Consider the following 26,759-nt stretch of genomic DNA (forward strand, 5'->3'; position numbering starts at 1 on the left):
GCACTTTGCTCACATATCCGACGTTCGCCTGTACACGCCAGCCGTATGCAGACCTATCAGCGGTCTTTGAACCTTCCCCAGCATCGCCTAATCATAGACGTTGCAACAAGGTGGAACTCAACACTGCACATGCTTCAGAGACTGTGCGAACAGAGGCGTGCTGTTATTTATTTGTGGGAGGATACACGGGCAGGCAGTAGGATGGCAGACATGGAGTTGTCAGGTGTGCAGTGGTCTAAGATACAAGACATGTGTCAAGTCCTTCAGTGTTTTGAGGAATGCACACGGCTGGTTAGTGCAGACAACGCCGTAATAAGCATGAGCATCCCCCTAATGCGTCTGCTGATGCAAAGTTTGACGCACATAAAGGAGCAGGCGTCTGCACCAGAGGAAGAGGAAAGCCTTGATGACAGTCAGCCATTGTCTGGTCAGGGCAGTGTACAGGACGAGGTAGCGGGCGAAGAGGAGGTGGAGGACGAGGAGGATGATGGGGATGAGTATATTTTTAATGCCGAACCTTTCCCGGGGGCACAGGAAATTGGTTGCGTGTCACGGCCGGGTTCTGTTTTTTTGAGGGACACAAGTGACGTAGATTTGCCTGCAACTGCCCCTCAACCAATCACAACCGGAGATTTGACAACTGGAACTTTGGCCCACATGGCGGATTATGCCTTACGTATCCTAAAAAGGGACACACGCATTACGAAAATGATGAACGATGACGATTACTGGTTGGCCTGCCTCCTTGATCCACGCTATAAAGGCAAATTGCAAAATATTATGCCACATGAGAACTTGGAACTAATATTAGCAACCAAACAATCAACTCTTGTTGACCGTTTGCTTCAGGCATTCCCAGCACACAGCGCACGTGATCGTTCTCACACGAGCTCCAGGGGGCAGCAGACTAGGAGTGTTAGGGGTGCACACATCAGAAGTGGCGTTGGACAGAGGGGTTTTCTGACCAGGTTGTGGAGTGATTTTGCTATGACCGCAGACAGGACAGGTACTGCTGCATCAATTGAAAGTGACAGGAGACAACATTTGTCCAGTATGGTTACTAACTATTTTTCATCCCTTATCGATGTTCTCCCTCAACCGTCATTCCCATTTGATTACTGGGCCTCCAAATTAGACACCTGGCCAGAATTGGCAGAATATGCATTGCAGGAGCTTGCTTGCCCGGCAGCAAGTGTCCTATCAGAAAGAGTATTCAGTGCTGCAGGTTCAATATTAACCGAAAAAAGGACTCGTCTGGCTACCCAAAATGTTGACGATCTAACATTCATTAAAATGAACCACAACTGGATTTCGAAATCTTTTGCCCCACCTTGCCCGGCCGACACCTAGCTTTCCTATGAAAAGCACTTGCCTGTGAATTACTTTTCTAATGTCTAATTTGCTGCAGCTGATTGTACAGCATACGACATGTTTACACCTCCCTAAATGGCAAAACTCCCCACACGGGGCCGTGGTATCGCGACTTGGCGCAAGCACCCGTGAGACTGCTGTTTGTCTGAAGAGGTGGGTGTGCTCGCTTTTGGTTGACGGCATTGCTACTGGGTCCCTCATAGTACAATGTAGTGTCTCTGGCGGTGGTGGTGCGCACCCAACGTCAGACACACCGTTGTAACATGAGGGGCCCTGGGGCGGTCCCGCCGGCCTCAAGAGAGTTCCCCCCTACCCCAGCTCAAAATGTGCTCTACCACGTGCAAAATTATGTCGCACAGCTCCACCAATCTTTAGTCTATTCGCTGACATCATTCAATGTCTGGCACTGACAATACAAATTTGTAGACATCTATGATGCAACTTAAAGTAGTCTGTGTCTGTGTCCTATATTGGCACCATTAAATAGTTACTGCCAAATTACTATGTCAGAAACTCAGTAGATGAGCCCACCCCTGTACCTAAGTATGCCACCTTTTTTTTTGTTTTGGTTGTTTTGCGAGACATTAACATCTATTTATATTTTGGGAGTACTGGGACAGACACTCCTTGCACTACTCCTCCACTCACCACCAAGCTGCCTGTGTATCCATGTAACCGCTGTAAAGCTGCCATGAGCCTATTGTTTGTTATTTTAGGCCTTTGATAGCCTGTCTGCGGTCCCTACTTTAAATACTCCTCCACTCACCACCAAGCTGCCTGTGTATCCATGTAACCGCTGTAAAGCTGCCATGAGCCTATTGTTTGTTATTTTAGGCCTTTGATAGCCTGTCTGCGGTCCCTACTTTAAATACTCCTCCACTCACCACCAAGCTGCCTGCCCGTGTATCCATGTAACCGCTGTAAAACTGCCATGAGCCTATTGTTTGTTATTTTAGGCCTTTGATAGCCTGTCTGCGGTCCCTACTTTAAATACTCCTCCACTGACCACCAAGCTGCCTGCCCGTGTATCCATGTAACCGCTGTAAAACTGCCATGAGCCTATTGTTTGTTATTTTAGGCCTTTGATAGCCTGTCTGCGGTCCCTACTTTAAATACTCCTCCACTGACCACCAAGCTGCCTGCCCGTGTATCCATGTAACCGCTGTAAAACTGCCATGAGCCTATTGTTTGTTATTTTAGGCCTTTGATAGCCTGTCTGCGGTCCCTACTTTAAATACTCCTCCACTGACCACCAAGCTGCCTGCCCGTGTATCCATGTAACCGCTGTAAAACTGCCATAAGCCTATTGTTTGTTATTTTAGGCCTTTGATAGCCTGTCTGCGGTCCCTACTTTAAATACTCCTCCACTCATCACCAGCTGCCTGCCCGTGTATCCATGTAACCGCTGTAAAACTGCCATGAGCCTATTGTTTGTTATTTTAGGCCTTTGATAGCCTGTCTGTGGTCCCTACTTTAAATACTCCTCCACTCACCACCAAGCTACCTGTGTATCCATGTAACCGCTGTAAAACTGCCATGAGCCTATTGTTTGTTATTTTAGGCCTTTGATAGCCTGTCTGCGGTCCCTACTTTAAATACTCCTCCACTGACCACCAAGCTGCCTGCCCGTGTATCCATGTAACCGCTGTAAAACTGCCATGAGCCTATTGTTTGTTATTTTAGGCCTTTGATAGCCTGTCTGCGGTCCCTACTTTAAATACTCCTCCACTCACCACCAAGCTGCCTGCCCGTGTATCCATGTAACCGCTGTAAAACTGCCATGAGCCTATTGTTTGTTATTTTAGGCCTTTGATAGCCTGTCTGCGGTCCCTACTTTAAATACTCCTCCACTCACCACCAAGCTGCCTGCCCGTGTATCCATGTAACCGCTGTAAAACTGCCATGAGCCTATTGTTTGTTATTTTAGGCCTTTGATAGCCTGTCTGCGGTCCCTACTTTAAATACTCCTCCACTGACCACCAAGCTGCCTGCCCGTGTATCCATGTAACCGCTGTAAAACTGCCATGAGCCTATTGTTTGTTATTTTAGGCCTTTGATAGCCTGTCTGCAGTCCCTACTTTAAATACTCCTCCACTCATCACCAGCTGCCTGCCCGTGTATCCATGTAACCGCTGTAAAACTGCCATAAGCCTATTGTTTGTTATTTTAGGCCTTTGAAGCCTGTCTGCGGTCCCTCCTTCCACTAGGCCTCCACTGACCAGACCACTGCTGCCCGTGTACCCCTGGAACCAATAATAAAGTGCCTACCGCCAGCCCATTTTTTTATGTTAGGCCTTTGAAGCCTGTCTGCGGTCCCTCCTTCCACTAGTCCTCCACTGACCAGACCACTGCTGCCCGTGTACCCCTGGAACCAATTATAAAGTGCCTACAGCCAGCCCATTTTTTTATGTTAGGCCTTTGAAGCCTGTCTGCGGTCCCTCCTTCCACTAGTCCTCCACTGACCAGACCACTGCTGCCCGTGTACCCCTGGAACCAATTATAAAGTGCCTACAGCCAGCCCGTTTTTTTATGTTAGGCCTTTGAAGCCTGTCTGCGGTCCCTCCTTCCACTAGTCCTCCACTGACCAGACCACTGCTGCCCGTGTACCCCTGGAACCAATTATAAAGTGCCTACAGCCAGCCCATTTTTTTATGTTAGGCCTTTGAAGCCTGTCTGCGGTCCCTCCTTCCACTAGTCCTCCACTGACCAGACCACTGCTGCCCGTGTACCCCTGGAACCAATTATAAAGTGCCTACAGCCAGCCCGTTTTTTTATGTTAGGCCTTTGAAGCCTGTCTGCGGTCCCTCCTTCCACTAGTCCTCCACTGACCAGACCACTGCTGCCCGTGTACCCCTGGAACCAATTATAAAGTGCCTACAGCCAGCCCGTTTTTTTATGTTAGGCCTTTGAAGCCTGTCTGCGGTCCCTCCTTCCACTAGTCCTCCACTGGCCAGACCACTGCTGCCCGTGTACCCCTGGAACCAATTATAAAGTGCCTACAGCCAGCCCATTTTCTTATTTTAGGCCTTTGATAGCCTGTCTGCGGTCCCTACTTTAAATACTCCTCCACTCATCACCAGCTGCCTGCCCGTGTATCCATGTAACCGCTGTAAAACTGCCATAAGCCTATTGTTTGTTATTTTAGGCCTTTGATAGCCTGTCTGCGGTCCCTACTTTAAATACTCCTCCACTCATCACCAGCTGCCTGCCCGTGTATCCATGTAACCGCTGTAAAACTGCCATGAGCCTATTGTTTGTTATCTTAGGCCTTTGATAGCCTGTCTGCGGTCCCTACTTTAAATACTCCTCCACTGACCACCAAGCTGCCTGCCCGTGTATCCATGTAACCGCTGTAAAACTGCCATGAGCCTATTGTTTGTTATTTTAGGCCTTTGATAGCCTGTCTGCGGTCCCTACTTTAAATACTCCTCCACTCACCACCAAGCTGCCTGCCCGTGTATCCATGTAACCGCTGTAAAACTGCCATGAGCCTATTGTTTGTTATTTTAGGCCTTTGAAGCCTGTCTGCGGTCCCTACTTTAAATACTCCTCCACTGACCACCAAGCTGCCTGCCCGTGTATCCATGTAACCGCTGTAAAACTGCCATGAGCCTATTGTTTGTTATGTTAGGCCTTTGATAGCCTGTCTGCGGCCCCTACTTGCAATACTCCTCCACTGACCACAATGCTGCCTGGAGTGCCTGCCTGTGTATCCATGTAACCGATGTAAAACTGCCATGACTGCCTACTGTTTGTTATTTTAGGCCTTTGATAGCCTGTCTGCGGCCCCTACTTGCAATACTCCTCCACTGACCACAATGCTGCCTGGAGTGCCTGCCTGTGTATCCATGTAACCGATGTAAAACTGCCATGACTGCCTACTGTTTGTTATTTTAGGCCTTTGATAGCCTGTCTGCAGCCCCTACTTGCAATACTCCTCCACTGACCACACCAATGCTGCCCGTGTACCCCTGGAACCTATTTAAAAGTTCATAGAGCCTAGTTATATATTTTATTTACTATTAATAAGGCCATGATGGACTACGCTGTACCACGCTACAAGCTAACCAGTCGACACTTCTTTTGCGAGAAAAGCCATCCCAACCCTCCACCAGCATGTAGAAGACCGCATTGTCCATGCACTCTGGCAATCTGTGAGTACAAAGGTGCACCTGACAACAGACGCATGGACCTGTAGGCAAGGCCACGGAAGATTACGTGTCCATTACGGCACAATGGGTTGATGTGGTGGATGCATGGTCCACAGGGGACAGCCTACTAAGTCTGTCTGCAGTCCCTAATTCAAATTGTCCTCCACTGTCAAAATCGGAGCTTCCACCTTCTGGCTTTCGGCCTATAGTATCAGAAATTAAACTGCATTTGGCCTTCAACTTTGGTTAGGGCCTACTAACGGCTTCTGCCCCTCCCTGGTGTTGCCCTCAACTAAATAAAGCTGAGCTTCAACCTTCTGCTCCAAATTACCATTTTAAAAAATGCAATAGGCTTTTCCGGCCTACTAAAGGTGTCTGTCTGTGTGCCCCTGCCTGGTGTTGTCCTCAACTAAATAAAGCTGAGCTTCAAACTTCTGCTCCAAATTACCATTTTAAAAAATGCAATAGGCTTTTCCGGCCTACTAAAGGTGTATGTCTGTGTGCCCCTGCCTGGTGTTGCCCTCAACTAAATAAAGCTGAGCTTCAACCTTCTGCTCCAAATTACCATTTTAAAAAATGCAATAGGCTTTTCCGGCCTACTAAAGGTGTCTGTCTGTGTGCCCCTGCCTGGTGTTGTCCTCAACTAAATAAAGCTGAGCTTCAACCTTCCGGCTCTCATTAAGTGGTTTAAAAAAAAAAAAAATGGTGGTTAGGGCCTACTAACGGCTTCTGCCCCTGCCTGGTGTTGCCCTCAACTAAATAAAGCTGAGCTTCAACCTTCTGCTCCAAATTACCATTTTAAAAAATGCAATAGGCTTTTCCGGCCTACTAAAGGTGTCTGTCTGTGTGCCCCTGCCTGGTGTTGTCCTCAACTAAATAAAGCTGAGCTTCAAACTTCTGCTCCAAATTACCATTTTAAAAAATGCAATAGGCTTTTCCGGCCTACTAAAGGTGTCTGTCTGTGTGCCCCTGCCTGGTGTTGCCCTCAACTAAATAAAGCTGAGCTTCAACCTTCTGCTCCAAATTACCATTTTAAAAAATGCAATAGGCTTTTCCGGCCTACTAAAGGTGTCTGTCTGTGTGCCCCTGCCTGGTGTTGCCCTCAACTAAATAAAGCTGAGCTTCAACCTTCTGCTCCAAATTACCATTTTAAAAAATGCAATAGGCTTTTCCGGCCTACTAAAGGTGTCTGTCTGTGTGCCCCTGCCTGGTGTTGTCCTCAACTAAATAAAGCTGAGCTTCAACCTTCCGGCTCTCATTAAGTGGTTTTAAAAAAAAAAAATGGTGGTTAGGGCCTACTAACGGCTTCTGCCCCTGCCTGGTGTTGCCCTCAACTAAATAAAGCTGAGCTTCAACCTTCTGCTCCAAATTACCATTTTAAAAAATGCAATAGGCTTTTCCGGCCTACTAAAGGTGTCTGTCTGTGTGCCCCTGCCTGGTGTTGTCCTCAACTAAATAAAGCTGAGCTTCAACCTTCCGGCTCTCATTAAGTGGTTTTAAAAAAAAAAAATGGTGGTTAGGGCCTACTAACGGCTTCTGCCCCTGCCTGGTGTTGCCCTCAACTAAATAAAGCTGAGCTTCAACCTTCTGCTCCAAATTACCATTTTAAAAAATGCAATAGGCTTTTCCGGCCTACTAAAGGTGTCTGTCTGTGTGCCCCTGCCTGGTGTTGTCCTCAACTAAATAAAGCTGAGCTTCAACCTTCCGGCTCTCATTAAGTGGTTTTAAAAAAAAAAAATGGTGGTTAGGGCCTACTAACGGCTTCTGCCCCTGCCTGGTGTTGCCCTCAACTAAATAAAGCTGAGCTTCAACCTTCTGCTCCAAATTACCATTTTAAAAAATGCAATAGGCTTTTCCGGCCTACTAAAGGTGTCTGTCTGTGTGCCCCTGCCTGGTGTTGCCCTCAACTAAATAAAGCTGAGCTTCAACCTTCTGCTCCAAATTACCATTTTAAAAAATGCAATAGGCTTTTCCGGCCTACTAAAGGTGTCTGTCTGTGTGCCCCTGCCTGGTGTTGCCCTCAACTAAATAAAGCTGAGCTTCAACCTTCTGCTCCAAATTACCATTTTAAAAAATGCAATAGGCTTTTCCGGCCTACTAAAGGTGTCTGTCTGTGTGCCCCTGCCTGGTGTTGTCCTCAACTAAATAAAGCTGAGCTTCAACCTTCCGGCTCTCATTAAGTGGTTTTAAAAAAAAAAAATGGTGGTTAGGGCCTACTAACGGCTTCTGCCCCTGCCTGGTGTTGCCCTCAACTAAATAAAGCTGAGCTTCAACCTTCTGCTCCAAATTACCATTTTAAAAAATGCAATAGGCTTTTCCGGCCTACTAAAGGTGTCTGTCTGTGTGCCCCTGCCTGGTGTTGTCCTCAACTAAATAAAGCTGAGCTTCAACCTTCCGGCTCTCATTAAGTGGTTTTAAAAAAAAAAAATGGTGGTTAGGGCCTACTAACGGCTTCTGCCCCTGCCTGGTGTTGCCCTCAACTAAATAAAGCTGAGCTTCAACCTTCTGCTCCAAATTACCATTTTAAAAAATGCAATAGGCTTTTCCGGCCTACTAAAGGTGTCTGTCTGTGTGCCCCTGCCTGGTGTTGTCCTCAACTAAATAAAGCTGAGCTTCAAACTTCTGCTCCAAATTACCATTTTAAAAAATGCAATAGGCTTTTCCGGCCTACTAAAGGTGTCTGTCTGTGTGCCCCTGCCTGGTGTTGCCCTCAACTAAATAAAGCTGAGCTTCAACCTTCTGCTCCAAATTACCATTTTAAAAAATGCAATAGGCTTTTCCGGCCTACTAAAGGTGTCTGTCTGTGTGCCCCTGCCTGGTGTTGTCCTCAACTAAATAAAGCTGAGCTTCAACCTTCTGCTCCAAATTACCATTTTAAAAAATGCAATAGGCTTTTCCGGCCTACTAAAGGTGTCTGTCTGTGTGCCCCTGCCTGGTGTTGTCCTCAACTAAATAAAGCTGAGCTTCAACCTTCTGCTCCAAATTACCATTTTAAAAAATGCAATAGGCTTTTCCGGCCTACTAAAGGTGTCTGTCTGTGTGCCCCTGCCTGGTGTTGTCCTCAACTAAATAAAGCTGAGCTTCAACCTTCTGCTCCAAATTACCATTTTAAAAAATGCAATAGGCTTTTCCGGCCTACTAAAGGTGTCTGTCTGTGTGCCCCTGCCTGGTGTTGTCCTCAACTAAATAAAGCTGAGCTTCAACCTTCTGCTCCAAATTACCATTTTAAAAAATGCAATAGGCTTTTCCGGCCTACTAAAGGTGTCTGTCTGTGTGCCCCTGCCTGGTGTTGTCCTCAACTAAATAAAGCTGAGCTTCAACCTTCCGGCTCTCATTAAGTGGTTTTAAAAAAAAAAAATGGTGGTTAGGGCCTACTAACGGCTTCTGCCCCTGCCTGGTGTTGCCCTCAACTAAATAAAGCTGAGCTTCAACCTTCTGCTCCAAATTACCATTTTAAAAAATGCAATAGGCTTTTCCGGCCTACTAAAGGTGTCTGTCTGTGTGCCCCTGCCTGGTGTTGTCCTCAACTAAATAAAGCTGAGCTTCAACCTTCTGCTCCAAATTACCATTTTAAAAAATGCAATAGGCTTTTCCGGCCTACTAAAGGTGTCTGTCTGTGTGCCCCTGCCTGGTGTTGTCCTCAACTAAATAAAGCTGAGCTTCAACCTTCCGGCTCTCATTAAGTGGTTTTAAAAAAAAAAATGGTGGTTAGGGCCTACTAACGGCTTCTGCCCCTCCCTGGTGTTGCCCTCAACTAAATAAAGCTGAGCTTCAACCTTCTGCTCCAAATTACCATTTTAAAAAATGCAATAGGCTTTTCCGGCCTACTAAAGGTGTCTGTCTGTGTGCCCCTGCCTGGTGTTGTCCTCAACTAAATAAAGCTGAGCTTCAACCTTCCGGCTCTCATTAAGTGGTTTTAAAAAAAAAAAATGGTGGTTAGGGCCTACTAACGGCTTCTGCCCCTGCCTGGTGTTGCCCTCAACTAAATAAAGCTGAGCTTCAACCTTCTGCTCCAAATTACCATTTTAAAAAATGCAATAGGCTTTTCCGGCCTACTAAAGGTGTCTGTCTGTGTGCCCCTGCCTGGTGTTGTCCTCAACTAAATAAAGCTGAGCTTCAACCTTCCGGCTCTCATTAAGTGGTTTAAAAAAAAAAAAATGGTGGTTAGGGCCTACTAACGGCTTCTGCCCCTCCCTGGTGTTGCCCTCAACTAAATAAAGCTGAGCTTCAACCTTCTGCTCCAAATTACCATTTTAAAAAATGCAATAGGCTTTTCCGGCCTACTAAAGGTGTCTGCCCCTCCCTGGTGTTGTCCTCAACTGAACAAAGCTGAGCTTCCACATTCTGGCTTTCGCCCTATACTATCAGATATTAAACTGCATTTGGCCTACTAGTGTGGTTAGGCCCTTGAAACAGTGTCTGCTGCTCTTGGGTTTGCTACTCCACTGAACAAAGCAATGCCGCCTGTTTAGTCCTGTTACCAATTTTGAACTGCATGTAGCCTACTTTATTCTTTGGCCCTATATCTGTTTCCTCCTCATCCTGCCCATTGCCCAGCCACTGCTAAATGAGTCTGCTGGTACATTGACCTAGACCACTACATTCCCCTTGTACTCTACACAGCCAGAATCTGACCCTGCTGAAAGTAAGGTTCCCCTTCCCGCATGTTATACCACCTTACACAGGGACAAAGAGGAAGGTGCAGATGAAAGTGCAGGTTCCTTCATCAGGTGGGGGGGCATACTCGTTGGCGACGTCACTGGCACAGGGCCCCTCAGAGTACGCAAAAGTGTCGCTGCTGGTGGGAGGCGCCCCCGCCATGCAAACACACCGCCGTACTTTGAGGGGCCCTGTGCCAGTGGCAATGCGAACGAGTGGGCCCCCCCCTGCTTGCTCAGGATCACAGCACTTGCAACGTTTAAATACTTACCTTTCCCTGCAACACCGCCGTGACGTAGTCCGCATTTCCTGGGCCCACGAAAAACTTGAGCCAGCCCTACTCCCCCCACAACTTTCCCCCAATTCCCTATGCCCAACTATTATTATACAGTTAATTAAGATTGGCAAGCTTCAGAAACAAGAATGGATGTTTTTGGCATTAAAATGGGCACTGTAGGTGTTTTCCTGGCCTCCACTCACTGCCGACTATGCTTCCCCATTGACTTGCATTGGGTTTCGTGTTTCGGTCGATCCCCGACTTTTAGCGATAATCGGCCGACTGCACTCGACTCGACTCTGGACAAAATCGGGTTTCCCAAAACCCTACTCGATCTTAAAAAAATGAAAGTCGCTCAACCCTATTGGCAATAATCAACAAAGGAGTGGTTCTGCAGGTGGAGACCACAGACCACATCTCAGTACCAATGCTTTCTGGCTGATGTTTTGCTCACTTTTGAATGTTGGTTATGATTTCACACTCGTGGTAGCATGAGACAGACTCTACAACCCACACAAGTGGCTCAGGTAGTGCAGCTCATACAGGATGGCACATCAATGCAAACTGTGGCAAAAAGGTTTGCGGTGTCTGTCAGCGTAGTGTCCAGAGGATGGATGCGCTATGAGGAGACAGACCAGTACACCAGGAGACGTGGAAGGGGCCAAAGGAGAGCAACAACCCAACAGCAGGATCGCTACCTCCACCTTTGTGCAAGGAGGAACAGGAGGAGCACTGTCAGAGCTCTGAAAAATGGCATCCAGCAGGCCACAAATGTGCATGTGTCTGCACAAACGGTTAGAAACCGGTTAAAAACCGGTTAGAAACCGACTCCATGGGGACGGTCTGAGTGCCCGACGTCCACAGATGGGGGTGGTGCTCATAGCCTAGCACCGTGCCACAGAACTTCAGGATTGGCAAATTCGCCTCTGGCACCCTGTGCTGTTCACAGATGAAAGCACGTTCACACTGAGCATATGTGACAGATGTGACAGAGTCTGGAGACGCAGTGGAGACCTATCTGCTGCCTGCAACATCCTTCAGCATGACCGGTTTAGCAGTGGGTCAGTAATGGTGTGGGGTGGCATTTCTTTGGAGGGCCGCACAGCCCACAGCTCTCCATGTGCTCACCAGAGGGAGCCTGACTGCCATTAGGTACCAAGATGAGATGCTCAGATCCCTTGTGAGACCATATGCTGGTGCAGTTGGCCCTGGGTTCCTCCTAATACAGGACAATGCCAGACTTCATGTGGCTGGAGTGTGTCAGCAGTTCGTGCAAGATGGCATTGAAGCTGTGGACTGGCCCACCCATTCTCCAGACCTGAATCCGATTGAACACATCTGGGACATCATGTGCATTAGATTAATCAATTAATTAAGTCAGAAGAGTTTTTCAGATGCATCTCAAATTGATCTGACTCTTACTATTAGGCCTGGTTAAGGCTACTTTCACACTTGCGTCATGTGACGCACGTCGCAATGCGTCGTTTTGGAGAAAAAAACGCATCCTGCAAAGTTGCCCGCAGGATGCGTTTTTTTCTCCATAGACTTCCATTAGCGACTCATTGCGACACGTTGCATCTGTCGCGCGATGGATGCGTCGTGTTGCATCAGACCGTCGGCACAAAAAAGTTCCATGTATCGTTTTTTGTGCATCGCGTCCGCCCTTTTTGACCGCGCATGCGCGGCCGAAACTCCGCCCCCTCCTCCCCGGACTGCATTGTAAAACTGCATCCGCTGCCCACGTCTTGCTGTAAATTTCACAGGTTGCGTCGGTATGTCGGTCCGACGCATTGCGACGGGCCCGTACCGACGCAAGTGTGAAAGTAGCCTAACACGTTCAGTATTTGGTCAGTAGTTTAGATCAGTATTTGTAAGCCAAAATCAGTAGAGGAAAAATCAAAAGAAAGCATAATAAAAACAATTTTTCACCCACTACTGATTTTGGCTTACAAATACTAATGTAAAATACTGACCAAATACTGAACATGTGTATGGGGAATTAGATGATTAAACATTCGATTGACTCGAAATGTATCAGAAAAACTCTTTTGTACCTTCTTTATGTTAATGGTTTACATTAAATATTATTTGATTTTAAGGCATCGTTTTCTAGACTTTAAATTATCATTGTACTTTGTCAAATACACCTGGAACCTCAACAACTGGGTCCATGCCGTGCCACGTATCACTTGCAGGATTTATCAACACATACACATCAAGCAGAGGTGAGCTGTATCTAACAATACTGATCATCTGTACTAATTAACTAATTACTTGGTAGTACAAATCAAAAACCCTTGTAATGTTAAGTGATTAAAGATAATTGTGAATGTCAATCATTTTTTAATATAACAGGGGTGATAATTATTTTAATTATTGTAGGGTCTAAGGGGTAACGTTTCTCCTTATGGAGAGTGACATACCAGCTGGCTTGTCAAGGTAAGGAGGCTTATTCGCCGTGCAATGCTCCTCTGGGAATTTAAATATGCAAATTGCCTCTGCTGAAAAAAAGAGGACTTAATAGGTGGCGTTATAGAGTTAAGTCCTCTTTTTTTCAGCAGAGGCAATTTGCATATTTAATTATTGTGTCATAAATGTAAAGCATTTAGATGAGAATTGCTTCCATTGTAATTTCATTCTTCATTCTTATGTTATACTTAATCATATGCATTTTACATGTCATATCTTACCTTTTGCAGCAGTCTCTGATTTTCTTGATACTTTATATTTTTTGCTATCTGTGATTGCATCTCATGTAGAGCATGTGCCATGGTGTAGACAGATTTATACACAAGATAAGTGACCCTAAATCTGTCAGTATCATATATATTCTTCCCAAGTTCACCTAACATAATGGTTCTGTTGCATTCGTGAAAAGGTAAATGAATAAGATATTTTCTCATTTGGCCAGAAGTGAAACATTGAAAAGCAAATGCAATGATAGTCTCCAATATTATGTCATCTGGACGATTTCTTGGGCTAATTTCTTGTAGGAATTTTTTCAAACCTGGCATCTTTTTAACAGGTGGAGAAAATACCAGACTTCCATGAAATGGTGACCTTACATTTGTAGATGGTATGAAGTGAGCAATCCAACCTGCTGGTACAATGAAGGTCTTCTCACGGGCTTTGAGTTCCTCCTCAATAAAGAATACAATGAAGCCAGAAAATGTTCCACAAATGACTATGACTTGTGAAGTTGATTTGTTAATAGTCTTTATTTTTTTATAATGATCTACAAGTACTTCTATGTCATCATATATCTTAATAATATACTCAACACAAATTTCATAATTGGCAGCCTTTGTCTTTAATTCCTGGCTCTGCTTCTCTCCGAAATCATCATCAGATGTAATAACACCGATCCACGTCCAGTTATAATGTCTGAGTAATTGTATAATGGCCAGACACTGGGTTGAGTAATTGGGAAGTGCTTGGAAAAACGATGGAAAGAGGTTTGAATTGCTCAGAATAGGATCCATTGTACCATAACTGATCTGAATAATACAGTCACAACATAGGAACATAATTATTATTACTACACACAACATATTCTTCTCCATAGCATATTCAATACAGTTCTACACAGCTTGGACTGGGCCCACCAGAAAAAATCATTCTTGGGGCCCACTATGTAGCTACATAGAAATAAATACAAGACCACCATTTGTGTGGTAAAGCACGCTAATATCAGGGTATAATATAAGGTAGTTCACATCTTAATTATGTAGCAGGGGTTGGGGTAGCCCCCTCATAGAATATAATGTAGCCCCCTCATAGAATATAATGTAGCCTCCCTCATAGAATATAATGTAACTGTAAGATGTCGATTTTCCACCGCTGCACAGGGAAAATCTCAAACCATCTCCTCTTTGGTCTCGCATTCTTCCCCAGCTGCAGAGGAGCCTGCTCAGCAGAGACGTTAGTCCCAGCATCTTGCTCAAGCTGATTCTGAGCGCTTGGTTACTGCTGCCATCCAAGGTCCAGCTATTGTAACCAGCATTATTCAGCAGCGAGCAGTCCTGCTTTTTGTCTACTGAGCATGCCCATGGGACGGCCTCGCATTGGAGGTCGGAGGTCACATGCCCCGGTCCTCATACGGCTCCGATTGGACCACTGGCAAGGTCCCGGAAGGCTGCAACTATAAAAGGTTCACATGGCCGCTCGGGCATGGGTTAGTATAAACTGAAATTGTGCGTTGTTGTGTGTGGTCGGGTGTTTGAAGCTGACTAGCACCTGTTAGTGCCATCTAGCATGAGGCATGATCCTACAGCGTCAATTTACCAGCGGTCACCAGTACGGTGCCGTGCGCATCTAGTGCGCTTTCCTGTCTTTAGTTAGGGTGGTTAGTGGCGTCCGCATCTGCGACACTGCACGTACACAGTGCACTAAATCTATTATTGTTTAGTTTATTCTGGCACCGCAGGTGCGGCGCCGAGTGCTAGTGGGTCTAGAGGGACTCTAACCCCATGTCCTTGGGGCTGAGTTCTGTGACCGAACACTAGCATTCATTCAGCGGCACTGCAGTCCTGTGATGCAACAGAGTCCATCTCCTTGCATACTGGATGACATTAACCCATGTGTGTTCTCTTTGTACTGCCATATTCTGTCCGCCATTACTGAGCAGCAAGTAATATCTCTTCATAATGGACTCCGGGCTGCGAATGCACCTTATATCTTCCTTTATATTATTTGGTGCATTTCGCCAGCCCTAACATTATACTAGCGCCAAGGTCTGGCTTGTAATGGCAGATGAGCAGCTACTGCAGCGGTACATCCAGCAGCTGGAGGGCAGTTTGGCAGCTCTCGAGCACACTACCTCAGCTGTGGATGTTACCTCAGAAGCTGTTCAGGCTGCTAGCGTGGCAGCAGCCAGTCTGTCCGCTGCCACCCCTATTCCGACCTTATCCCGCCTCCCGCTGCCTGATAAATTCTCTGGCGATAACAAGTCCTGTAGGGGATTCGTGATCCAGTGTGCAATAGACCTTGAGCTCCTGGCTGCATATTTTTCTACAGAGCGGACCTCGTGTCATTCATGATATGGCACTCCAACTGCTAGCACTGACACAGGGCTCGTCCATGGTCAGCCATTTTGCCGTCCACTTCCGGCCTTTAGCATCTGAGCTGGAGTGGCTGGATAAAGTCCTCATCCCTGTATTTTGGAGAGGGCTGGCTGACCATGTGAAGGACGCTTTGGCCACTAGGGAGATTCCCACCACACTGGAGGAGCTAATAGCGGTGTTATGATAGGGCTAGCGGAACGCAGCTAATGAAAGTATATATTTATTAGGATAGATGCGTTCGCAGCCTGGGGTCCACCGTGCAGGAGAACCTGCTGCTAGTAAATAGCGGAACTGATGGCAGTGTTAGCTAACTCTGTTACTTCACAGAGCAGCCGTGAACACAAAGCGCTGCGCCCTGTTAGACTCCACAGAGGCACAGGTTAACTGTGTAAACTAGAGCAGTCAGTGGTCTTGGACGCACAAGAAACTCCTCGCCGGTGGTGCCAGCATTCTAGGGGCTTATTTCGGCCAGGTCCCTGAACACACAAGCAAACAAACTCCTCACCGGAGGTGCCAGCATTCTAGGGGCTTATTTCAGCCGGGTCCCTGAACACACACATACAAGACCACACTGGCGCAAGTACATAAATGAAGCAATACTAGCACATGGCCGTGCGGCCATGCAAGCCTTATAAAGCTGCAGCAAGTAAAAGACCTTCCCAGAAGGACCAATGAGAGGCTGCCATACCTGAGCATGTGACCCAAAATCTCCACTGAGAGATCTTGCCCTGGGCATGCTCAGTGTGTGCCAAGCAGGACTTAGTCCTAGCACCTACAGGACCTTCCTGAAAGGACCAATGGACTTAGCTGCAGTATCTGACCATGTGACCCTCGATCTCCACTGAGAGATCTTACTCAGGGCATGCTCAGAACGAGAAGAGCAGGACTTAGTCCCAGAAGCGTCTGCTCGCCGCTGCCCAGCACTGACATCAATGGCAGAAGCAGGAAAAGTGTTATGATCCTAGTGGCAAGGATCGCAAGTTTGACTAGCTAAGTAACTAAACCGACGACCAGCTCTGGGGAAGTGGTATCTGGATTGACCGCAACCTGATCCTATCCGCAAACAACTATAGGCAGCCGTGGAACGTTACCTGAAAATCCTAGACGTCTCTTCACGGCCTGAGAAACTACCTATTCCTAGAGGGAAAGAAAAGTCCTTACTTGCCTCAGAGAAATGACCCCAAAGATATAGAAAAGCCCCCCACAAATATTGACAGTGAGTTAAGGGGAAAGCACAAACGCAGAGATGAAATAGATTTAGCAAATGAGGCCCGCTAACACTAGATAGCAGAAAATAGGAAGGGAGCTGTGCGGTCAATAGAAAACCCTAAGCAAAATATCCACGCAGAAATTGCTCGAGCCCCCGCACCAACTAACGGTGCGGGGGAAGCAACTCCGTACCCCAGAGCTTACCAGCAGCAAGAACTCACATATTAGCAAGCTGGACTAAACTCATCATACACTGAAATCATATTGCAGACTGATGAGCAAAAAATAATCAAACAGAAACTTAGCTTCTCCAGAAGAGACTGAAAACGAAGATAATCAGGGGAGATCAGAATAGCACTGAATACATCGACAGCCGGCAACAAGTGGAGGTGAAGCAGAGCTAAATAGGAAACTCCCTAGTGCATAACGAGGCAGCTGATTCAGCCACAGATCCGCAGGATAACCAACAAAGCCACCAGGGGGAGCCCAAAAACAAAACTCACACAATACCACCTGTGTCCACAAGAGGGAGCCCGAAAACAGAGTTCACAACAGTACCCCCCCCTTGAGGAGGGGTCACCGAACCCTCATCAAAAACCCCCAGGGCGATCAGGGTGAGCCACATGGAAGGCACGAACCAAATCAGCCGCATGAACATCAGAGGCGACAACCCAGGAATTATCCTCCTGACCATAGCCCTTCCACTTAACCAAATACTGAAGCCTCCGTCTAGAAATACGAGAATCCAAGATCTTCTCCACCACGTATTCCAATTCTCCCTCAACCAGCACAGGGGCAGGAGGCTCAACCGAAGGAACCACAGGCACCACATACCTCCGCAACAACGACCGATGGAACACATTATGAAAAGCAAACGATGCTGGGAGGTCCAAACGAAATGACACAGGGATAGTGACTTCCAAAATCTTATAAGGACCGATAAACCGAGGCTTGAACTTGGGAGAGGAGACCTTCATAGGAACAAAGCGAGAAGACAACCACACCAAGTCCCCAACGCGAAGTCGGGGACCCACACAGCGACGGCGGTTGGCAAAGCGCTGAGCTTTCTCTTGTGACAGCTTCAAATTGTCCATCACATGATCCCAAATCTGATGCAACCTATCCACCACAAGATCCACCCCAGGACAGTCAGAAGGCTCCACCTGACCCGAGGAAAAACGAGGATGAAACCCCGAATTACAAAAAAAAGGCGAAACCAAAGTAGCAGAACTAGCCCGATTATTAAGGGCAAATTCGGCCAATGGCAAAAAAGCCACCCAGTCATCCTGATCAGCAGAAACAAAACATCTTAAATAGGTTTCCAAGGTCTGATTAGTTCGCTCGGTCTGGCCATTCGTCTGAGGATGGAAGGCCGACGAAAAAGACAAATCAATGCCCAACTTAGCACAAAAGGTCCGCCAAAATCTAGACACAAACTGGGATCCTCTGTCGGGAACAATATTCTCAGGGATCCCGTGCAAACGAACCACATTTTGAAAAAACAGCGGAACCAACTCAGAGGAGGAAGGCAACTTAGGCAAGGGCACCAAATGGACCATCTTAGAAAAACGATCACACACCACCCAGATGACAGACATTCTCTGAGAAACAGGGAGATCTGAAATAAAATCCATGGAAATGTGCATCCAAGGCCTCTTCGGGACAGGCAAAGGTAACAGCAAACCACTGGCACGAGAACAGCAAGGCTTAGCCCGTGCACAAATTCCACAAGACTGCACAAAGGAACACACATCCCGCGACAAGGAAGGCCACCAAAAGGACCTGGCCACCAAATCTCTGGTACCAAATATTCCAGGATGGCCTGCCAACACCGAAGAATGAACCTCGGAAATAACTCTATTGGTCCATCTATCTGGGACAAACAGTCTCTCCGGTGGACAACGGTCAGGTCTATCCGCCTGAAACTCCTGCAGCACTCATCGCAAATCTGGGGAGATGGCAGACAAAATCACCCCTTCTCTGAGGATACCAGCTGGCTCAGAATCTCCAGGAGAGTCAGGCACAAAACTCCTAGAAAGAGCATCAGCCTTCACATTCTTCAAACCAGGCAGGTACGAGACCACGAAATCAAAACGAGAGAAAAACAATGACCAACGAGCCTGTCTAGGATTCAGCCGCTTGGCCGACTCGAGATAAATCAGATTTTTGTGATCAGTCAAGACCACCACATGATGCTTAGCTCCCTCGAGCCAATGTCGCCACTCCTCAAATGCCCACTTCATAGCCAACAACTCCCGGTTACCGACATCATAATTCCGCTCGGCAGGCGAAAACTTTCTTGAAAAATAAGCACATGGCTTCATCACAGAGCCATCAGAGCTTCTCTGCAACAAAACAGCCCCCGCTCCAATCTCAGAAGCATCAACCTCGACCTGGAAAGGAAGAGAGACATCTGGCTGACATAAGACCGGAGCCGAGGAAAACCGGCGCTTCAGCTCCCGAAAGGCCTCCACAGGAGACCATTTAGTAACATCAGAACCCTTCTTGGTCAAATCCGTCAAAGCCTTAACAACACCAGAAAAATTAGCGATGAAGCGACGGTAAAAATGAGCAAAACCCAAGAACTTCTGAAGACTCTTAACAGATGTAGGCTGAGTCCAGTCATGAATAGCCTGAACCTTGACTGGGTCCATCTCAATAGTAGAAGGGGAAAAAATGAAACCCAAAAAAGAAACCTTCTGGACTCCAAAAAGACATTTTGAGCCCTTCACAAATAAAGCATTGGCACGCAGGACCTGAAACACCATCCTGACCTGCTTTACATGGGACTCCCAATCATCAGAAAAAAACAGAATATCATCCAGATACACAATCATAAATTTATCCATATACTCGCGGAAGATGTCGTGCATGAAGGACTGAAAGACAGAAGGAGCGTTAGAAAGTCCAAAAGGCATCACCAAGTACTCGAAATGGCCTTCGGGCATATTAAATGCAGTTTTCCATTCATCACCCTGCTTAATCCGCACAAGGTTATACGCACCACGAAGATCTATCTTGGTGAACCAACTAGACCCCCTAATGCGAGCAAACAGATCAGATAACAATGGCAAAGGATACTGAAATTTGACCGTGATTTTATTTAGAAGGCGATAATCAATACAAGGTCTCAAGGAACCATCCTTCTTAGCCACAAAAAAGAATCCCGCACCCAGAGGAGAGGAGGAGGGGCGAATAAGTCCTTTCTCCAAAGACTCCTTTATATAACTCCGCATAGCAGCATGCTCCGGCGCTGACAAATTGAAAAGTCGTCCCTTAGGAAACTTACTACCAGGAATCAAATTTATAGCACAATCACAATCCCTATGAGGAGGTAGAGAACTGAGTTTGGGCTCATCAAATACATCCTGGTAGTCCGACAAAAACGCAGGGACTTCAGAAGGAGTGGATGAAGCAATTGACACCACAGGAGCGTCACCATGAATTCCCTGGCAACCCCAACTTGACACAGACATTGCTTTCCAATCCAGGACTGGATTATGAGTCTGCAACCATGGCAGACCCAACACGACAACATCATGCAAATTATGCAGAACAAGAAAGCGAATCACCTCCTGATGAACAGGAGTCATGCACATGGTCACTTGCGTCCAGTACTGAGGTTTATTCATAGCCAATGGTGTAGCATCAATACCTCTTAGTGGAATAGGGAATTTTAAAGGCTCCAAAACAAAACCACAGCGCCGGGCAAATGACAAATCCATCAGGCTCAGGGCAGCACCTGAATCTTCAAAAGCCATAACCAGGTAAGATGACAGGGAACAAATCAGGGTAACAGACAAAATGAACTTAGGCTGTAAAGTACCGATGGTGACAGATTTATCAATCTTTTTTGTGCGCTTAGAGCATGCTGAGATAACATGAGCTGAGTCACCACAATAAAAGCACAACCCATTTTGCCGTCTATAATTTTGCCTTTCACTTCTGGTCAGAATTCTATCACATTCCATAGACTCAGGTGTCTGTTCAGAAGACACCGCCAAATGGTGCGCAGGTTTGCGCTCCCGCAAACGCCGATCAATCTGAATGGCCAGAGTCATTGACTCATTCAGACCTGCAGGCGTAGGGAACCCCACCATGACATTCTTAATGGCTTCAGAAAGACCCTTTCTGAAATTTGCAGCCAGGGCACACTCATTCCATTGAGTAAGCACCGACCATTTCCGAAATTTCTGGCAATACACCTCTGCTTCATCTTGCCCCTGAGAGAGGGCCAACAAAGCTTTTTCAGCCTGGTTCTCAAGATTAGGTTCCTCATAGAGCAATCCAAGGGCCAGAAAAAATGCATCCACACTGAGCAATGCAGGATCCCCTGGCGCCAATGCGAAGGCCCAATCTTGAGGGTCGCCGCGCAAGAAAGAAATAATAATCTTAACTTGTTGAACGGAATCACCAGAGGAACGAGGTTTCAAAGAAAGAAACAATTTACAATTGTTCTTAAAATTCAGGAACCTAGATCTATCTCCAGAAAACAACTCCGGAATAGGTATTCTAGGCTCTGACATAGGACTGTGAACAACAAAATCCTGAATACTTTGTACCCTTGCAGCAAGATGATCTACACTGGAGGCCAAACTCTGGATATCCATGTCAGCAGCTGAACTCAGAGCCACACCAAGATTAAGAGGAGGAAAGAAGCTAGACACACAGCAGCAAAAAAAAAAAAAAAGAAATCCTCAAAGCTTCTTTTCTCCTGCTTCTACCATGCAATTAACACTTTATGGGCCGGCTGTACTGTTATGAACCTAGTGGCAAGAATCGCAAGTTTGACTAGCTAAGTAACTAAACCGACGACCAGCTCTGGGGAAGTGGTATCTGGATTGACCGCAACCTGATCCTATCCGCAAACAACTATAGGCAGCCGTGGAACGTTACCTGAAAATCCTAGACGTCTCTTCACGGCCTGAGAAACTACCTATTCCTAGAGGGAAAGAAAAGTCCTTACTTGCCTCAGAGAAATGACCCCAAAGATATAGAAAAGCCCCCCACAAATATTAACGGTGAGTTAAGGGGAAAGCACAAACGCAGAGATGAAATAGATTTAGCAAATGAGGCCCGCTAACACTAGATAGCATAAAATAGGAAGGGAGCTGTGCGGTCAATAGAAAACCCTAAGCAAAATATCCACGCAGAGATTGCTCGAGCCCCCGCACCAACTAACGGTGTGGGGGAAGCAACTCCGTACCCCAGGGCTTACCAGCAGCAAGAACTCACATATTAGCAAGCTGGACTAAACTCATCATACACTGAAATCATATTGCAGACTGATGAGCAAAAAATAATCAAACAGAAACTTAGCTTCTCCAAAATCGACCTTCGTTTAATTAGCAAAGGTCAGAGCAAGCCCAGTGTCGGCTGAGGTTTTAGCTGGCACCTAACTTTGCCAAGCCTCTGGAATCTCCGATCCAGGCATCCTAGCCTCAGGAGGCCATGGATCTAAGTCTCAGCCCATTTGTACATCCATGGTCTGCCATGTCTGTCCACAGTCGGAACATTTTGTCTCCAGATATTCTAAGCGGTCGGGAAATCGTCAGCGTCTAGTGGTTGTTGGATGAGGTACACTAGACATGGTGACATTTTCCTCCAAATTGTCCTTCAAGGGGAAAATTACCATAGGCCCATCTACTCACACGGTTGAGCTTTGCGTGGATTCTGGGGCGGAGGGCAACTTCATGTCTTCTGCCTTCAATCAATGACACGCAATACCCCTGGTGATGCTCGCCAAACCAGTGACCGTACGAGTGATAAATGAGTCAACACTGCCCTCACAGATTACCCACCAAACCATCCCATTTACTCTTTCCATGTCTCCTTCCCATCAGGAGATTATCTCCCTGTTATTCATTCCCAAGGGAATTGATGAGGTTCTGTTAGTGATACCGTGGCTATGTTACCACTCCCCTCATATTGAGTGGTCCTCAGGGAGAATTCTGGGATGGAGTGAGTATTGTGAGTGTAGATGTCTGAGGGAGTGCATTCAGGTTGATACTACAGAGGTACCCATAGATGTTTCCTCTCTCCCCAAGCACTATTGGCTCTATGCGGACATGTTATCCAAGAAGGCAGCAATGACCCTTTCGCCTCACCGCTCCTATGACTGTCCTATTGACCTCTTGCCTGGAGCTGAGCTTCCCTGGGGTAGAGTCTATCCACTATCTCTCCCGGAGATGGAGGCAATGACTCAGTACATTCAGGAGAATCTGGCCAGAGGATTCATTAGGAAGATGGTGTCACTCGCGGTTGCTGGGCTCTTCTTCGTGCAGTAGAAGAACGGAGAACGACATCCATGCATGGATTACAGGGGGTCTTAACGCCATAACCGTAAACAAGTACCCTCTGCCCCTGATATATAAGCTCTTTGATAGGTTGCAGGGAGCGAGGGTTTTACTAATCTTGATCTGCGGGGCGCTTACAACCTGATTCACATCCGTGAGGGGACGAATGGAAGAAGGCATTTAACACCAGGGATTGGCACTATGAATACCTGGTGATACCTTTCAGACTCTTTAATGCCCCTGCCGTTTTCCAAGACTTTGTGAACATTATCTTCCTGGATATCCTCACCACCTTGGTTGTAGTCTATCTGGATGATATTCTCATCTACTCTCCAGATATAGACTCCCACTGGAGAGATGTTTGCTAAGTCTTCGACCTCCTATGGGTAAGCTTCCTCTATGCCAAGTTGCAGAACTGTGTGTTTGAGCAGGAGTCCTTGCCTTTCCTTGGCTATATCATCTCTGACCATGGATTGACCATGGATCCTGCCAAGCTACAGGATGTGATGGACTGGCAGGAACCCCATTCTCTCAAAGTGGTGAAGCACTTTATAGGGTTCAATAACTATTATCGCCAGTTCATTCCCCACCTCTCAACTTTGGTAGCTCTCCTGGTTGCCCTCACCAAGAAGGGAGCTAATACCAAATTGTGGTCGGAGGAGGTCTCCAAGGCCTTCCTCTCTATCAAGTCAAACTTTGCTAGTGCTCCCATTTTACATTTCCCCATTGTTGATAAACCATTTATTATGGAGGTGGATCCCTCTTCTGTCGATGCTGGAGCAGTCCTCTTTCAGAAGGATGCTCAAGGTCGGAAGCATCCTTGCTTCTTCTGCTCCAAGACCTTCACACCGGCGGAGAGGAATTATTCCATCGGGGACAGGGAATTGCTAGCCATGTAGTTGGCCTTTTCAGAGTGGAGGCACCTCCTGGAGGGGGCTCATTTTCCCTTCCAAGTTTACACTGACCACAAGAATTTGGTGTACTTACAAATTGCCCAGTGACTAAATTCTCACCAGGCTAGATTGTCCCTATTCTTCTCCCAGTTACATTTCACCCTCCATTTTATCTCCAGGGAGCAGAACATTCGTGCCAATGCTCTCTCCCTCTCCGTTGTGTCATCTGAGGAGGAGGAGGAGCCTCGGTTAATTGTCCCTTCAGAGAGCCAGAGAACTGTAGCCCCGGTTTTGCTAGAGTCTGTGCCTCCGGGCAACACTTTTGTGCCACCTAATTTGTGACAGGAGGTTCTCTCCTGGGCTCCCTTGTCCAGGGTGGGTAGATATTTTGGAACCAAGAGGACATCTGAGCTCCTGGCGAAGACGTTTTGGTGGCCACATATGGCCCATGACGTCGGTGACTACATTCGGGCATGTGTCTCCTGTGCCAAAAATAGGTCACCTCAGCAATGGCCTGCTGGGCTACTCTACCCTCTGCTGGTGGCAGACAGGCCCTGGGAAATGGTTGGGATGGACTTTGTGGTGGGCTCACCTAAGTCTCGTACCAGCTCCGCTATCTAGGTAGTCACTGACCTTTTTTACTAAAATTGTGCCTCTTCCACAGATACCTTCTGCGATTTTTCTCCGACACGGTATGCGTGGCAAAATTATCAGTGACCGGGGTCCCCAGTTCGCGTCTCAGTTCTGGAGAGAGCTTTGTCATCTACTCTGCATTGAGCTGAATCTCTCTTCAGCTTACTATCCCAAGACAAACGAGTTGGTAGAGAGGGCCAACCAGACCCTGGTCACATATCTGCAACATTTTGTGTCGGCAATGCAGGATGACTCGACATCCTTGCTACTGTAGGTGGAGTTCTGAACAATGCCGTAGCCGACTCCACAGGGCAGACCCCATTCCTCCTTAACTATGGCCAGCATCCATGTGTCCCTGTGCCCATGCCCATGTCATCCAGCTACTCCAGGGTGGCAGACTGTGTGGTGGAGGCACATGATATTTGGGACCGCACACAGGATACCATCTGGGCTCCAAGAGAGAATGAGGGTCTCTGGCGATGCACACCGGCACCCCTCTCTGACTTTTGCTCCTAGAGACTTACTGTGCCTCTCCGCCCGTAACATCAGGCTGTGAGTTGAGTCCACTAAGTTTGCACCTCACTACATAGGTCCCTTCAAGTTCCTGGAACAGGTCAACCCTGTGGTCTATCGTCTGCCCCTTCCTCCATGCCTAGGTTTCACCTTTCATGTGTCCCTCCTAAAACCCATTCACATGTCCTGGTTTTCCGAGTCATCTGCCAGGACATCGGGCTTGTCCACGGACGATTATGAGATGAACGCCATTGTTGGGTGCAAGGTGTACGCAGCAGAAAATACTATCTGGTGGACTGGAAGGGTCATGGCCAAGAGGACAGGACCTGGGAACCTACTGAGCACATTCGGGCTCCTCAGCTCATTGCAGCCTTTCAGCATAGCGAGGCACAAGGAGGGGGACCTAGGAGGGGGCTAATGTTAGGTGTCGAGTTACCACCGCTGCACAGGGGGAATCTTGAACCATGTCCTCTGTGGTTTCCCATTGTTACCCAACTGCAGAGGAGCCTGCTCAGCAGAGACATCGGTCCCAGCGTCTTGCTCAAGCTAATTCAATTGTTACCAGCATTAGTCAGCAGCAAGCATACACTCCTGGGACTGAGTCCTGCTTTTTGTCTACTGAGCATGCCCATGGGACGACCACTCATTGGAGGTCGAGGTCACAAACCCAGGTGCTCAAGCGGCTCCGATTGGACCATTGGCAAGGTCCCTGTAGGCTGCAACTATAAAAGGTTCGCATGGTGCTCGGCCATGAGCTAGTATAAACTGAAATTGTGTGTGTGTGTTTGTGTCTATATTATCTGGTGAAAGCTCCTGATTAACCCATTCCCTAGCGTTGTTGTGTGCGGTCGGCTTTTTGGAGCAGACTAGCATCAGTTAGTGCCATCCAGCACGAGGCACGATCCTACAGTGTCAATTTTCCAGCATTCGCCAGTGCGGCGCCATGAGCATCTAGTGGCATTCCTGTCCCTAGTTAGGGCGGTTAGTGGCGTTCGCCAGTGCGACACTGCACACATTCAGTGCGCTAAACCTATTATTGTTTAGTTTACCCTGGCACCACAGTTGCGGCACCGAGAGCTAGTGGGTCTAGAAGGACTCTAAACTTGTGTCCTTGGGGTAGGGTTCTGTAACTGCGCACGCGCAGTATGCTTTGCCCAACTGCAAGCAAAGCCAAAAAGCATTAGTGCGCATGTGCCGGCGCACTATTTCCCAGAAGTATCTCGCTGTGTTCCAGGACATAGTGCGCCGGCGCATGCGCACTAATGCTTTTTGGCTTTGCCCGCAGTTGGGCAAAGCATACTGCGCGTGCGCAAGGCAAGATTGCCTTGCGCAGGCGTGTACTTCGGAGGACACAGCATGAACATCAATCAAATATTGCGGCCAGCATGCAGCCAGCGGGTAAGGAAAGGGTGAATCAAACACCCGAAAACCCCGCCCATATGACCGCAAACCTGTGTTACGGTTAGCGGAACGCACCGAATAAATAGAGATGTTTTTATTGATATTGGTGCGTTCGCAGCCCGGGGTCCACCGTGCAGGAGTACCTGCTGCTAGCAACGGCGGCACGATATGGCGGTATGGACTAACTCAGTTACTTCACCGAGTAGTCGTGAAAGAAAAGCACTGTGCCCTGTTAGGCTTCACAGAGGCACAGGCTAACTGCCCACACAGAGAGCAGTCAGTGGTCATGCATG

At 47.3% G+C, this 26,759-nt stretch overlaps 1 protein-coding gene across 1 annotated transcript in view; it reads right to left on the reverse strand.

Annotated features, from left to right (window-relative positions):
• LOC143800665 (vomeronasal type-2 receptor 26-like) overlaps positions 1 to 13,940 on the reverse strand; it is a 65,677-nt gene extending 51,737 nt beyond the window's left edge. The window contains exon 1 of the mRNA XM_077281203.1: positions 13,466 to 13,940. Within this exon, the coding sequence (XP_077137318.1) occupies positions 13,466 to 13,940 (475 nt within the window). The remainder of the gene's footprint in view (positions 1 to 13,465) is intronic.
• Between the last annotated feature and the right edge of the window lie 12,819 nt (positions 13,941 to 26,759).

The sequence above is a fragment of the Ranitomeya variabilis genome, chromosome 1 (assembly GCF_051348905.1).
Source record: "Ranitomeya variabilis isolate aRanVar5 chromosome 1, aRanVar5.hap1, whole genome shotgun sequence".
Lineage (NCBI taxonomy): Eukaryota > Metazoa > Chordata > Amphibia > Anura > Dendrobatidae > Ranitomeya > Ranitomeya variabilis.